Source organism: Cygnus atratus, chromosome 2, assembly GCF_013377495.2.
Source record: "Cygnus atratus isolate AKBS03 ecotype Queensland, Australia chromosome 2, CAtr_DNAZoo_HiC_assembly, whole genome shotgun sequence".
Lineage (NCBI taxonomy): Eukaryota > Metazoa > Chordata > Aves > Anseriformes > Anatidae > Cygnus > Cygnus atratus.
The window spans coordinates 121,060,205-121,075,388 of record NC_066363.1 but is presented as its reverse complement, the minus strand read 5'-3'; the positions used below and the strand labels follow the sequence as shown (position 1 = coordinate 121,075,388).

Below are 15,184 nucleotides of genomic sequence, written 5' to 3'. Positions count from 1 at the left end.
TTCAGGTGTTCTTTCACAGTTCTGAATATTTCAAGTTGAATAGGCTAACAAGGATTGTGCCTAAATAGGCTCATTGGTTAAGGATATTTGTATAATTTGTTTTGGAAGCTTGTTCCTCTAAAACCAGTAGAGTAGAGGAATGTCGTGGTGTTGAGCACCTGCTCAGGTAGTGCAATCTGATTGTTTGGTGGGTTGTAACTGTAGCATGCAGAATAGTTGAGCAGAAAGAAAGCAATACCAGCTGCTTCTGTGTCTAATGTAGAAGACGACGTTAGTTGCAATAACTGTCAAGCATGTATAACTACTAGCTCTTATGCAAGTGGTTTAAGAGCAAGTCCACCAGGAAGGAAGGAGTTGAGTAGCTACTTAGAGCAATAATTTTATTCTTTTGCATCTGGGGAGAAGGAAAAATTACAGGGGTGTTTCTGTGGTGATTGTTGTAGTAGTTGTGGTTTTTACTATTGATCAGAATATATTTCTTCTTAGCAGGAGCAATTCATAGTCTAACTATGTTTTTTTAGATCTAACAAAGCCTGAAACATTCCGTGATCTTAGTAAACCAATTGGTGCCCTGAATAAGGAAAGGCTGGATAGATTATTGGTATGTATATCTTGGATTTTTTATACTGAACATTTTGGGCCTTGTACATATTGGAAATAAAAAGAGCTTTGTCAAGCAACCTTTGGGAGTTAATGCACATATATAAAATACTATAAACCTTATGAGAAGCAAACTTGCCTATAAACAGTATTACACTTATTTTCAGTTTGAGTACTGATTTTACTGGTACTAATTTAAAATTATTTAAATCTGCTTCATCTCTCTTACTAACGTATCATATGTATTGTACTTTTAAATATTGTGTGTGTTTGGTTTTGTTGTTGTTGTTGGGGTTTTTTTGTTTTTTAATAGTAAGATCAAGTTGTCACTATTGTAACTGCATTTGTATGGCAGGCACTGAAATACTGTTAACATACATGGAAATATGAAACTTCAAGACCAAAGGATTGAAATACACAATGTAAAATATGTGTATGCATTACACAAGGCAAACTAACAGAAATCTTAAATATTTCCATGTTAGAAAAATGCTGAATCTGAGGGAGAATTTGTTAAGGGGAGGAAATATGGATCCATGGAGATCAGAGCTCCTTGAAATTTCCACATGCAGATAGCAGTGCACAAACTTTTTCCATTTCTCAGAATAGGCATGCTTTCTTTTCATAAGAAGTCAAATACAGAATTACAGTTAGAAGGTCCCAAGTTTTTTTGCTCTTTCTTTGTATTCTTTGTATGAAATTATTTTCTACTATGGTAGGTTGACTATTCCAATATAATTTATGGAAACTGTTTCATGTTTTGGAGTCTTCATTAGTCCTTAATGAAGTATTAGAGAAGAAAATACTGCCAGACTAGCTGCATTTTATTGATAAAAATATTAAGTACTTTAAAATCATAAATGGTTCTTAAGGTTGTAATACTGATGATGTTTGTACTCTCCACCTTTTCAATAACGGCAAATACTTAATGAGCTTTTTATTTAGAGTACAATTGGGTTTGGGGGTGACACATAGGAGCTTAAGGCATGAGGGAATCTGCCAGGCTGAGTTCAATCAATATGTGCCTTTCATAATCTTAGTAAACTTCATGTGAAAAGCAAAAATATTAAGTACTTTGAAGTTAAGTCACTGCCATGGTGTGTGGAAAGTGAGAGAAGAAAAAAGCCTAAGACCTGATAATTCTAGATGATAAGTTATAAAAAACCTTTGTGCCTTCTTATTGATTTACTGATCTGATTAAAGCAGCATAGTTATTAGTACTTAGAATATGTTTTCTCTTTAGGAAAAAAGATATGGGAGGTGACCCTCAACTCTCTTTTTTTAATAAATAGATAAAGGGACAGTATATGGGTGTTCAATTTTGAAAGAAAGCACGAGTGCTGATATTAAACATAACTCTTTTCTTCTTCTTATATTGCAGACACGTTATCAGGAAATGCCAGAACCTAAGTTCATGTATGGGAGCCACTATTCATCTCCGGGTTATGTTTTATTTTATCTTGTTAGAGTTGGTAAGATAGCTTTTTACGTGTTCTCTATGCAGACAGTTGCCTCAGAAAGGGACAAAGTTTGAAGCCATCTGATGACTTTTTCTTTCTCCCCAGCTCCAGAATATATGCTCTGTCTGCAGAACGGAAAGTTTGATCATGCTGACAGAACGTTTAACAGGTTCGTTTATGTTTTGTCTATAGTAAAATTGTTTTCATTTTAAAATAGGTATCAAGGGAGCACAAAGCTTTTAACATGGTTTTTGTTTTGTTTTGTTTAACAAATGTGTGATTGATACATGTTGTCTAGTCTTGCAGAAACCTGGAAAAATTGTTTGGATGGTGCGACAGATTTCAAAGAGGTAAATGGCCAGAAAATATTTCAAGTCCTTCTTAGTGCTTATGCTGAGCTTTCTGTTCTCAGATGTCTTCCGTTGATTTGAATTTATATGTTATTGAGGCTATCAACTGCATTTTATGATTCCTTTAAAGTTTTGAACTTTTCTCTATGATTTCGTTATTCCGTGTTCGTCTTTACTTTCTTTTTAAGACAAATGTCAGTATGAATGATACTTGAATAAAGGGGAATTATCAAAGTGTATGAAGGGTGAAACATACAGTTTTATGTACTGGATTCACCTGCTGGAATCTCATTAGGATTTGGCTGCATTATAACAGTACATCCGGAGAGATTCAACTACAGAAATTTTATCTTAGGTTTTTGAGCATTTTAGAGACAAAAACTTGTGGAGCATGTTGAATGATTGCCAGATTGTGGGTACTGTTAAATAACATTTCTTTGATAACAGGGTTAGTGATACTTAAATACTACTGTTATTTTTTTAATAGTTAATAGTGGAATTAAGAATGGTTAGCTGTGGTGTTCTTTAAAGTAACTGACTTAACCTCTCAAACTGTTCTTGTAATTCTATTTTTATTCTGGATTTTTGTATTGAATCATACCTGATGTCTTAAAAGTAACAAGGCAGCTATGTGATTAGAGTTCTGAAGATACTCTTAGATATTATGGATTCGTATGTCATACATATAATGTTAAAAATATTTATGCTATTCTGAATTTAAGTTGGAGAATTACCATGTTGGTAGGCAGGAAGCCTAGTTGGAAGGGTAACAGAAGGAAGTTTCCAATGTTCTCTGACAGAGAGGAAAGCCTGGAGAAATGTCTATCCACCTTTAGAGCTTAATATATGAATTTCAATAACTTTTATTTTTTTATTAACTGTATTGTACTTAAAATGATCAAAGCTAAGCTGATCTTAAAACTTTTCTTTTTCTTTTCCTTTTCTACCAGTTGATTCCAGAATTTTATGAAAATGATTCTAGTTTTCTAGTAAACAGTTTGAAGTTGGACTTGGGAAAAAGACAAGGTGGAAAGACAGTTGAAGATGTAGAGCTTCCGCCTTGGGCATCAGGTAGTAATAGTCAAGCTTCTTGTTTTATGAATGAATTAAATTATCATTGTTATTAGGTTCCTGGGATTATTGTTCTTTCAAAAGCTCTTACTCAGTTTTCTTCTGAAGCAACTTTTGCTCTTAAACACTGGTATAATAGTTACATTTAATTTTCTTAGCAAATTTGAGTTTGGTGGGTTTTTTTTTGTTGTTGTAGTTTTACTTGTTTAGAGCTCAGGTTTCTATGTGAAGAACAGCATAAATGGATACCAATACTGAGAGGGATATCTTCTTTAATTAACCTTTTTCTTGCCAGGTCCTGATGATTTTCTTCAGAAGAGCCGAGAGGCTTTAGAGAGTCAGTATGTATCAGAACATCTTCATGAATGGATTGACATTGTATTTGGCTACAAGCAGAAGGGAACTGAAGCGGTTGCAGCTCACAATGGTAAGTATACATTTTATTGAAGTAGCAAAACCAAAAAAAAGGTAAATTAACAGCCATCTGTAATGCTTGATTTCCTTTGAGCTTTCATAATTATGCTTGGAATTCTTGATCCTTTAGGGAAATACAGTTCTTTACTGGAAATGGTGCCTTATCCAGTAAAATCTATTGGTATCTTTGAAGATGTATTTTAAATGGTAGGCAGGAAGAATCTGCAGCATTGCAGTTATTCGCTTACACAGTGCGGTGTGGCAATGTAGTGTTGAAGTTGTAGTGTTTCCCAGTTAAGAATAGGAGTTCATAGAAGCCTGCACACAAATGTGTATTTAACGTTCCTACACTGTAATTACAGTGTAAGATTTTCAGTTCTAAAATTCCCCCCTCTCCTTTTCTGTGAATTGTCAAGGGAAAGAAGTATCTAATGCGATTCAGCTGTTCAGGAGTGAGAATGGAGGAAAACATACATTGTGACTGAGTTTGTCCTTGTGTAATGTGTATACTTTGTGGAAAGTTTCATTGTTCAGTATATATGCTGAACATGTATGTAGCCATTGTAAATGCTTATAAAAGAGGATGTTATTCTGGGATAGCTGTGTTGGCATGTTTAATTTCTCTAGACCTAATAGGAATACCAACGATCAGTCTATTCAGTGGTCTGATACTTAGCTTAAGTACGTTACTGTTTGATAAGGAAATGTCGTCTTGGTAAAAGAACATTAGCAGATTTGTATTAAAGGGTGAAGATACTCTGTTTATTTCAGAAGCCCTGATCCTTTTGAATGATTACAAGTAAGAGACAATGTGAGATAGCGTGCACTTAACAAGATAGATAAATTTTGTTCTTTTTTTCAGATACTGGGAGGGAAGGAATAAGTACCTCGTAATTTTGGTTGTCAATGCTTTCTACTTTAAGAGTCAGATGATGTGATTTTAAATATATATATTAATATGCTTTTTCACATGCCTTTAAATCATGATTGGCTGTATGTTAGGCTTGCAGGGTCTGGTTACAATATGGTTGGATGCCGTAAGTGTCAAGTAAAATATGCCAGAGGCTTTGAATGAGGAAAACTGGCATTTAAGTTATGGCATCTGTGTGTTATCTCACAAATAAACTTGTAAAACACAGTGTGCTTCTCTCGTTGCAATGTGGATGAATTTGCATGACAGTCTTGAGTAGACGAGAGACAGAAGGGTTCTGTGTATGAATGACCTTACATCAAAAGACAAAGTAAGTATTCAGATACAGAAGTCCCAAATTAATTCACTGTATTTGCAGCTGCTACCATTATGAAAGGACTGACTTCTGAAACTTTTTCTGAGTGTCTTAGAAATCCTGGATTTTATTTCAAGTGAGAAACCCAGGATTAAAACACATGATCTCAAACTATCTAGCTCGACGAAATAGCTTGGTTACTAAAATATAACTTAGTTGAGTAAAAGTTCAAGTTGTTTGTAGTAGATACATAAAACAAAGAAAATGAACCTTGTATATTTATATTGTATGAATTTATTTTTTTCCAGTGTTTCACCCATTAACTTACGAAGGAGGAGTGGATTTAAACAGGTAATTAACGAGAATCAGAATGCATCTGTTAAAGTAGTAAGCTACATTTGCCAGTATCCCTACAGCTTCTCTGCTGTCTGTAAGAATGCTCTGTATGTGAACAGTGTGGCTCTTCCATTTTAGACTCCCAAATACACAGTAAACTGATACAGGGTTGTAAGTTTTAAAAAATGTTGAAAGATTGTAACTTGAATGATTCTTCAGTCTGACTTCTGTGAAATTTTAGTATTATTAAAATAGTGGAGCTGTCATATGGATGTGTGTTGCATCTGTGGTAAATCTGTTCTGTAAGAATTTGTGATTGCTGATTAGTGCCATAGTAACTGTATGTGCAGATCCATGCTTCCAGGAAGGAAACAAACAACTTGCCCTAATTAAATATCTTGTTCCTCTGAAGTATTATGGACCCTAATGAAAAAGTAGCTCTGCTGACACAAATCTTGGAGTTTGGACAGACGCCAAAACAGTTGTTTACAATTCCTCATCCCCAACGGATATTATCGAAAAGCTCCTCTCGAACATCTATTCACAGTGTTTCCATAACTGAGTCTCCAGGTAAGTGTATAACAGATAAACTGATGATGTAACTGATTTGGAGTTCTGTATCTTTTTCCCACAGGATCTCATTATATGACTCTCTTGGCCACTTGCCCTTTAAGCAAACTCAAAATAAATACATGAACTAACTGTTAAAGGAAAAACTGACAAGATCAGTTTCAAATTTGAAAATACATGCATTGTCCTGGAGCTCTGGTCCTGCATTTTGCCTTATGTTCCAGCGGTCTCCTCTGGGACTGTTCAGTCTTTGCTTTTGAAGCTGTGGGAGGGCTGTCTTCCCTGGCCTTTCATGGCACTTCAGAATCAAACTGACATGACAGCAACTTCTTGACCATCTCTGCAGGCACTCTAAATGACATGAAGATTTGTTCAGTTTTTGAACAGGGGTGTCTTTGGGGTGTTTGATTGGCTTGGTCTAAGTGAACCCTAAGAACTTAATTTGAGCATCCGGATATAAACACGTAGTTTGTTGTGTTGTGTTGTTGTTTTTTTTTTTTCCCCACTCTACCATGACTTCACTGAAAATCTGTAAAGAAATAACTTTGTTTCTACAGTAAGTATGGAAGAAAATGTTGGTTGAGTAACTTCAAGAAAAGGATGTGTAAGGGCAACACAGGCTTCTGTTCATGTGAAACTTTGCCCATTTTTCTGAAATTAAGATGTTATGGCCCTCATCATATGAATAGTAGTCAACTATAAACTGGACTGGATCTTTAGCCCAGGTATAACATGGAAAGACTTCTCTCAGTTGGTTGTCCTTGACTCACTTACCTTTTGATGGCTATCATTTTTAAGCAGAGAAGTAAAGTTGGTTACTACTTAGCATGGCAAACTGAAGCATCCAAATGGCAAGATTGGCCTTGGAAGTTGTGTATGGTTGTAATAATGGTCATGCGTATTAAATATTTATGGTGGTAGACTACCTAATTCTTGCTAGACTGGCCTTTTTACAGCAATGGATATTTAATTTGTCTCAATTTCTTTGCATTTTTTATCTCTTAACTTTCAGAACTTATTTTATCATAAGATGATAAAAGCACGTGCTGTTTTGTAGCAGTAGGTGGCTCTCCTGGTACTTTTCCATTTGGAAAGCTCTTGGCATCTCAGAGGAACACCACAACATCTCTGCAGAAAGTGTTCAGGGTTCTTTTTTCCCCTCTGCTTTGGAAATGTATTATATAAAGTCTCTGGCTTAAAAGCCATAGTTGGGGGGGAAGGGGAGCAGGACAACAACATATTTTTTTACTGTAGTCCTATGTATTCAGGAAAAGGTTTGGAAAAAAAGTTATCTGGTCACTGTCTACAGTAGCCAGAAATTTGTATTCCTGAAACTCTGCATGATTTCTGTACTTTCATATTTATGTTTGCAACTTCAACTACCTAGCTCTTTGAAATTCATCTTTTTGACTTCTGTTTGTGATGAAACTCTTATTGTGGCACATTTTATTGCAGTTTCTCCAAATGAAGAATCGTTTGAAGATTTGACAGAAGAAAGTATAACGCTTGCTTGGAATAATATTGCCAAACTAAAATTAGATGAGCAATATAAAATTCACAAAGAGTAGGTACTACTCTCTGCCTTTCGGTCACAATTGTTATATTTAACGGGGGGATAAGGGGCGTCTGTGTGTCAATGTAAATGATGGGTTAGGGCTTATGGTGATTTTTTTTTGAGACATCTGATTGATTTGGCTACAAAAGATGAGTTTGAGTATATGACCGGTTATCAATCTAGAAAAGGTATTTGTCAGCTTAATTTTATTCTTTATACAGATCTACAGCCAAGTTCATTATCATTTTAGTATCTGAAGCAGGTATTGATTACTTTTCTCCAAACTTGTCATAGCAGCAGCTGGATAAATACTTCCATTTATTTGTATATTTGTAAGCCAAGGAGCACCTAACTTCTTCTCATAGCATTTGATTTGAAAGTTTAAGTCAATTAAAAGTTCAGTTGCTGCATACCTGGAGCTGCTCCTGTGTGAGCAGTCTGACAAGTCTCCAGCCATAGGTTGTCAGGTAATCCAGGTACTACACTACTGTTCTGATGGATTCATAGGGAGCCACGAGCCAATAGTACAGTTTCAGGTGAACTTTGAAAACACCTAACAATGAACAAGAGCAAACATTTTCAAAAACAAGTTTTCCTTTGGCCCCATCCCTTTTCCTAGTGGCTAGACTAGTAGGAGGATGTCTTACTGACTGGAACTACCTTCTTTGTGATTATAACCTAATCTAGAAAAGAGGTATTTCCTTGTCCGGAAAACAAGGCAGTATTTGCAGTGAGAAAGGTCCCCCATTACCAGGTTGTTAGGGGTTAAGAAAATCCTAATCCTGAAAACAAATTTTAATTTTAGCATCTAAACATTATTTTTTTCCAAAAATACTGAGTTAAAAAATAGAAGCAGAACTGTATAAGAGAGTTTTGGCAATACAGAATGCTCTGTGCTTCCTAACAGCTAACTCACCGACTTAAGTTGGTTGGTGGGTAAATATGTAGACAATAGCGACTCTGCCAGTATCAAATTCAAGGAGAAAAATTGTATGAATTCCAAATCCCAATACTCGAGGTACTCAATATCAGCTTGTAGGCAGGTTCCCAACTCTCTTTTTGTAGCTAATGCCAAATTGGGAAGATGGAATCTGAAATCATTAATCCTTTCACATGGGCATGTCCTTTCTGGTGAGGATGAAGTTCTTGCAGAACAATATGGGGGACCTGTACTGGTGTTTCACATATATCAAGGTATATTTTTGTATATAGGCATGTAACACGCAGCTGTAGTGTTTTTAATCTCCTTGAATGTCTTAGCTCTTACAGAGATGAAATAACAAATTTCATCTATAGTCAATATACAGTATGGTGGTTAAGTTTTAAAACCTATGAAATCACCTATAAGCTTACTTGTATTAAACAGGGCAATTACTGGAATAGCAGTCACAGGCAATGGGTCTTCTGTTTTCACTACATCCCAAGGTGAGTATTATTGCAGAGGTATTTACTAGAACCTGCAGTGTAAATGCTTCAGTAATAGGTTGTAACACCAAATAATGTTTTGTGAATAAAACAGCGTGAAACTTTCAAATGCAGTTAAGATTGAATCCCTTGAATATCTTCACTGAGAGCAAAATGAAGGCAACATTAAATGGGATTTTTCCAGAATCATTGAGTTCAGATTTTTTTACAGTCTTTAAAGGAGCTTTGCCCTAATCTGCTAGATGCAAGATTCTTGTTTTTTCAATTCACACTCAATTACTTCTTATGAATACTAAAACATATCAAGCAATATATAAAGGCTTCTTCTGTTTGCTTCTGGATTGTCACATTTGCAAGTCACTTATTACAGAAATTAATGAACTGAAATATATATATTTCTTGTAATTAAAAAGCTTAAGTACGTGTATTTTAAAGTTTTAGATCTTTAAATCAAAGATTTCAATATTGTTTATATCTAGGCTTGAGAAGTTGGTAATTTCTCACTTTAGATTCTCAGTTCAAAGACTGAGAAATCCGTACCTCCTTTTTATAATAAAATATTTGAATATTCAAACAGGAGCAAAATTACTAGCTTCTATAATATAAAACAGTCCTTTTTATCTTTTGTCTGTTTTGTCCATTATCCTTAGATTCAACTTTGAAGATGTTTTCTAAAGAATCAAAAACACTCCAAAGAAGTGTGTCCTTTTCAAATATGGTAAGTTGCTGTCAAAATTAAAAGGACATCATTAAGAATCTTCTGAAAGCTACTCACAGAAACATCTCTTAGCATACCTCAGTGCTTTTTTCTTTTTTTTTTTCCTTCCCCTGCCTGCCTCCTCAGTTTTACTGTGTGTGAATAATTTAGTAGAGTGAATTGAGATTCCCTGTCAGGCCTCCAGGGAGAGAGAGCACATTCTGTGAACGCAGGAAGGGTGCATTAAAGGCTTGCACTTAACGTCTGTGTTAGTGCTGTTCTGAGTTGCTCTGCTGTCCAGGGAAGGGATTGTGGTAGACAAAGATACTCTGGCATAAGCAGAGGTTGACTTCCTGAACAACCTTGAACTGCCATTCAGTATAAGAACAGATTCACAAAGTTTAAATGGCACCCGTGTTCTCATACCCACCATTGCCGTACTGCTCCAAAGTGTTTGGAGTCTGGAGTCAGTCAGCAGAGGAAAGCCAAGGACAGGAAGTGGAATCCATGCTGTGTGAACCCGAGGTATGCTTTCTTCATGAGCAGTGATCTCAGCAGCCTCTGAACATTTTTCCCATGCTTCTAAACCAGAAGTTGGAAAGGAATTCTCTACGTGATTTTCTGTGCTTGAGCACTGTGGCCAGAGCTGGGTCATTGAGATTCCTTCTCTACTGTCACGTTCCGAGCAATTTGTCAAGACAAGATACTAGCATGCATTAGCCCTCCTCTGTACCCTCATCTCTATGGAGGGGGAGAAAAGCCAAATATGTTGCCCAGATAGAAGCCATAGTTATGCTCTAGCAGGTCCCCAAACAAATTTTAGGATCAGGACCCTGGTTGGTGCCTTCTGTGGCACAAACTAGCAGGTGAAATTATATACAAGAATTCCTACTGCTTTAACCAAGGCAAACTTAGAAATGCCACTTCTTGACGCTATAGGAAGGGAGCTCTGCTGAATCCTAGTCCAAAACTTAATTTCTCATGAGGAGGCCATGTACACTCTTGTACTCTTCCCTCTCCGCCACCCCTTGCGTAGTTTCAGTGCGGATCTGTTACAGCAAGGCCAGAAGCAATAGTCTTTTAACACTCTAGCTGCCTACCTGTTTTTTTTTTGTTTGTTTGTTTGTTTTTTTCTTCTGCTTCCATTAATGGCAATGTAACTGAGCACCTGTCTGTAAAGAATGTTGCTGAGAATAATAGAAATCAGGTATCTGTTGTTTAAAAGAGCTGAGCAGATAAGTTGCTGTCTTGGAGAACAAGCATCAAAAGAAACCTATGGTTTTTGGTTTCTTCTTGCATTTAGAATTGACAGTAGCTTGCAAGATGAAAAGCTGACCCAGTTTCTCCTGAGTGTGGAATCACATCCAATGTACTCGGAAAAACAGCATTTTGAAAAAGGAGATCATCAGTTCTACATGTGTTTCTGAACTTTAGAGTTAATTTTCTGTTTACCTGACATTCAGTGTTCCTCCTTTAAAGGATGGTCACAGTGTCTAACTTACAAGGTTTTACTTAAGTAATGTTCATGTAACACCTGTATGATGTTTTTAAGAAAGAAGTTACAATGCTTCTTGTTCTCCAGAAGCATGCTAATGTACTTCTCTTTGACTCAGGGTAAAAAATACACAAACAACACTGTTTTCTTTTTCCTTTTCCCTACAGGCCTTGTCATCTTGTCTAATCTTACCAGGAGATACCACTGTCATAAGTTCTTCATGGGACAATCATATGTGTGTATTTACTTCCTAGTGACTCTATTGAATTACATTGAGTACCTTGGTAATTATATTTATGGTTATAGATACAGAAGTTCACTGTTAATATGCAGTATCTGTACTTCTATGTTTTTTTCAATGGATTCCTGTTAGAAACCATAAAAGCAAAGTTATTTTAATAAATTCAAAGAAAACTGTTGAAATTTTCTGAAGACATAATGCTATTATAACCCCTTCCTACTAGATATTTTTATTCGATTGCATTTGGAAGACGTCAAGACATCTTAATGGGACATGATGATGCTGTCAGTAAGATTTGTTGGCGTGATGGGCGTTTATATTCTGCGTCTTGGGATTCCACTGTGAAGGTTTGTGTACAAATTTCTAATATTTCAATAACTATTTATTGCTAACATTTCATTATGCAGCCAGACAAATACATTGGAGTGGATGCACCTGTTGTAGTAGAATAAATACTTATTAAAGAAATAATCTTACTGTAATACAAGCTCATTAGCTTTACCTCAGCTGTGTTTCAGAGCTGAAGTGTTACTTTAAAGGAACTTCATTCATTCTAATTTACTATAAATTGGCTCTTTTGGGGGTGAACTGCTTTTGTTGAAGGAATGTGAATGTTTTGTGACCTTGACTGACAATTGTTTGCTGACTGGAATAGGCTTCTAAAGTGTCTAATAATTCTGTAGCTTATTTCTTCAGCCAAGTGGACCAGGAACTTGCTAATCAAAAGAATATGGCTACAGTTAGATTGAAAGATAATTTAAAATTAAAAGTTACAGACAGGAAAAAATTTCCCAAAGTCTTCTATAAATGGTTTTTGATAAGTATACATTCAGTGCAGTGATACACAGTCACTTAGGTAGGCTTCTGTAACCTACTTGGAGTTGTAATGATCATGTTTAATGTGTTGCTCTGCTTAGTGTAAATGATTTATGGTGCAATTTGTTGTTGCTGTATTGTGCCACACAGACAAGGCCCACAGTTACACAAGCAGCCCTTTTAATATGAGAATTCAGTAATGGAGAAATTAATTCAGAGTTTTACTAATGCTGTCTTGCCCACACTGAAATGTCTGTGTTACAGGTGTGGCACTGTGTTCCTGGAGAGACCTTGAGCAATAAAAAACACCACTTTGAACTCCTTGCAGAGTTAGAACATGATGTTAGTGTAAGTATGCAGATAGAGATACAGTATCTGAGAACGAAAGTCAAGATAATGTGTTAAAGTACAAGGATTGTCTTAGGGGATTGTTTTGTTTAGTTGTGAGGTTTTAGCTTTTTGGTGTTTTTGTTGTTGTTGTTTGTTTTGTGTGTTTGTTTTTTTTTGTTTGTTTGGTTGGTTTACTAGGGTCTTTTGTTGTTTATTTATTTATTTTTGTTTGTTTTAATCTGAACTGCTCTCCAATTTTCCCTGCTTCCTTGGATGAAAGGTCCACTCCTGGGGACTGAAGCAACAGTGTGAAGAGTTTTGTTTTGTGATTTTTTTTTTTCATTTTTTTATTTTAATTTGCCTTGCTCAGCTTGTATGCACAGTTTTCATCAGGGGGGTGGGGGGAGAGAAGTTGTTTTAAGTAGTTTGGGGTGATTTTGTTTGCTTTTGAAAACAAACAAATGCGTTTTTAAGTATTTTCATAGTTACTGCTTCCTTTCAATGTATCTTTTCCAAAGGCAAGCTAATAAAGAGTTCTGAATTGTTCACCATGCTATAAAATATATCACTGAATTTCACCGTAACACATTCTGTGCACCTAATGACACTTAAATCTAAATGATGTGTAATGTGCACTTTTACTTACAGCATCTGATGTCACTCTAGAAGGATATTTAAGTATTGCAAGCCTACTTGATAGTTTTTTTTAACAGGGCACAAGATAAACAAGTATTGAAACAGTTTTCATAACATTTAAGAACAGTACCCAAGAGTATTGGAAACAACTGATGGCTAGGAAGTTCTTTAGGAATAAAGGAGAATATTACCCATTAGGGTAAAGTCATGCATTTAGGTGGAGGGTATGGGTACAAAGAGTCTGAAATGTCAATTTGCATTTCTTACTCTGTGAAGAAAAAGTATTTTAAAATATATCAAAGGGACCTATTTTTCACTTTTTCTAGGTAATAATTGTACTTAATTAAGGATGTTGCAGAATTAAATGTAAAAGCTTTTGTAAATAAAATGGCATGTGAAGATTTTTTTCTGTGTATGTTTAAAACCTGTCTCAAGATGGCTTACATGAAAGAACAGGAAAATCATGGGATGTTTAACTTCCTAGGTAAATACAATCAACCTTAATGCTGCAAATACTGTACTGGCATCTGGAACCAAAGAGGGTACCATTAGTATTTGGGATGTTACTACAGCAACAATGTTGCACCAGTTGCCATGTCATTCTGGGACTGTGTTTGATGCTGCTTTTAGTCCCGGTATGTTGGATTTTGGTTTTTAATGTGCACTGTTGGGAGTTTCAAAGGGAATCTTATTCCTGATTTCATGTAATACACTCTTGTTATTGAAATTACTAGTCTAATGGGAATGGCGGAAAGTGTCCCTGCACATGGCAGTGGGGTAGGAACTAGATGATCTTTAAGGTCCCTTCCAACCCAAACCATTCTGTGATTCTGTGATTCTCCACTGTAAAGAATTTATGAAGTCTACACAAGGCCGTACTAGACTGTAAACCAGTGGTCTAGACTAATGTTTATCATTGCATGCTTGAAGACAATTTACAGTAAATTTTGTATAAATAAGCAGGTCAGGCCTGTCACAGCAAACATGCTGTACTGTAGACTAATTTGATAACTAGAGCTGCATGTTTAAACATGCTCTTTTTTGTTGTGTTTTTTGTTTTGTTTGCTCTTTTGCACAGACAGCAGACATCTACTCAGTGCAGGAGAAGACTGTTGTTTTAAAGTGATTGATGTGCAGACTGGAATGCTCATATCTTCTGTAACTGCTGATGAGCCACAGAGGTAATCCTGAGAACACAGGCTATGAAGCTGCGTGGCCAGCTTAGTTAACTGTGGAGATGCTTAATGGTTGGCAATAGCAGAATGGAAAGGGTAATAATATCGAAGGTTGTTTTACTGAATTAAATCAAATACTTAATTTGCACTTAAGTGCAAAGGCTGACATTCTAGTAAGTTGTGTGCATTATGGTCAAGCTTTCCAAACTGGAATGAAAACAAACAGGTATCTAAGCAAATAACTCCTGCTTTTTCAGCACCAACTTCTTCAGTTATTACCCTGAAAGGCGTCTTTGCACTTCAGAAACATGAAGTGATGGAAGTGAAAGTGGTGGTTCATGGGAGCACTTGGGTGTACCACACACGTGACTGGGTCCTCTTGTGCTGTGGGAATACACTTCATCCCTCTGGCAGGGAAAGAAGCTGGGTCTAGGGCAGTCAGAAAAGAAAGTTTGGGTCATGACCTTTTAAAATGGATGTGGAATAACCTTTCCAGAAAGACTCGTAAATGATAAATTTCCTTCAGTTTCATACCTCAATTTTCAATTATTTTTGGCTTTGTTTGGAGTTGTTCAGCTCTTTTTACACAAAAGTTTAAAGTGACCTGATTAGAGTTAACTTTGCAGGTGTTTCAAATGGGATGGAAATACCATCTTATCAGGAAGTCAGTCTGGTGAATTACTGATTTGGGACCTTCTTGGTGGAAAAGTTACTGAAAGAATCAGAGGACATACAGGTATACCTGAACTACTCTTGTTCTCGAATTGAATGAAAGTTTCCAATTTTC

At 36.0% G+C, this 15,184-nt stretch overlaps 1 protein-coding gene across 2 annotated transcripts in view; it reads left to right on the top strand.

Annotated features, from left to right (window-relative positions):
* NSMAF (neutral sphingomyelinase activation associated factor) overlaps positions 1-15,184 on the top strand; it is a 39,866-nt gene that overhangs the window by 20,356 nt on the left and 4,326 nt on the right. Inside the window, exons 14-30 of one of the 2 annotated variants that reach the window (XM_035553281.2) lie at positions 522-601; positions 1,982-2,072; positions 2,166-2,229; positions 2,359-2,410; positions 3,361-3,481; positions 3,777-3,908; positions 5,430-5,472; positions 5,870-6,027; positions 7,483-7,591; positions 8,949-9,007; positions 9,658-9,725; positions 11,367-11,434; positions 11,664-11,787; positions 12,521-12,604; positions 13,707-13,857; positions 14,301-14,403; positions 15,024-15,133. In XM_035553281.2, coding sequence (XP_035409174.1) covers positions 522-601; positions 1,982-2,072; positions 2,166-2,229; positions 2,359-2,410; positions 3,361-3,481; positions 3,777-3,908; positions 5,430-5,472; positions 5,870-6,027; positions 7,483-7,591; positions 8,949-9,007; positions 9,658-9,725; positions 11,367-11,434; positions 11,664-11,787; positions 12,521-12,604; positions 13,707-13,857; positions 14,301-14,403; positions 15,024-15,133 — 1,617 coding nt within the window. Of the gene's footprint in view, positions 1-521; positions 602-1,981; positions 2,073-2,165; positions 2,230-2,358; positions 2,411-3,360; positions 3,482-3,776; positions 3,909-5,429; positions 5,473-5,869; positions 6,028-7,482; positions 7,592-8,948; positions 9,008-9,657; positions 9,726-11,366; positions 11,435-11,663; positions 11,788-12,520; positions 12,605-12,866; positions 13,668-13,706; positions 13,858-14,300; positions 14,404-15,023; positions 15,134-15,184 lie in introns of those variants that run through there. The other variant, XM_035553282.2, reaches the window with a different exon arrangement.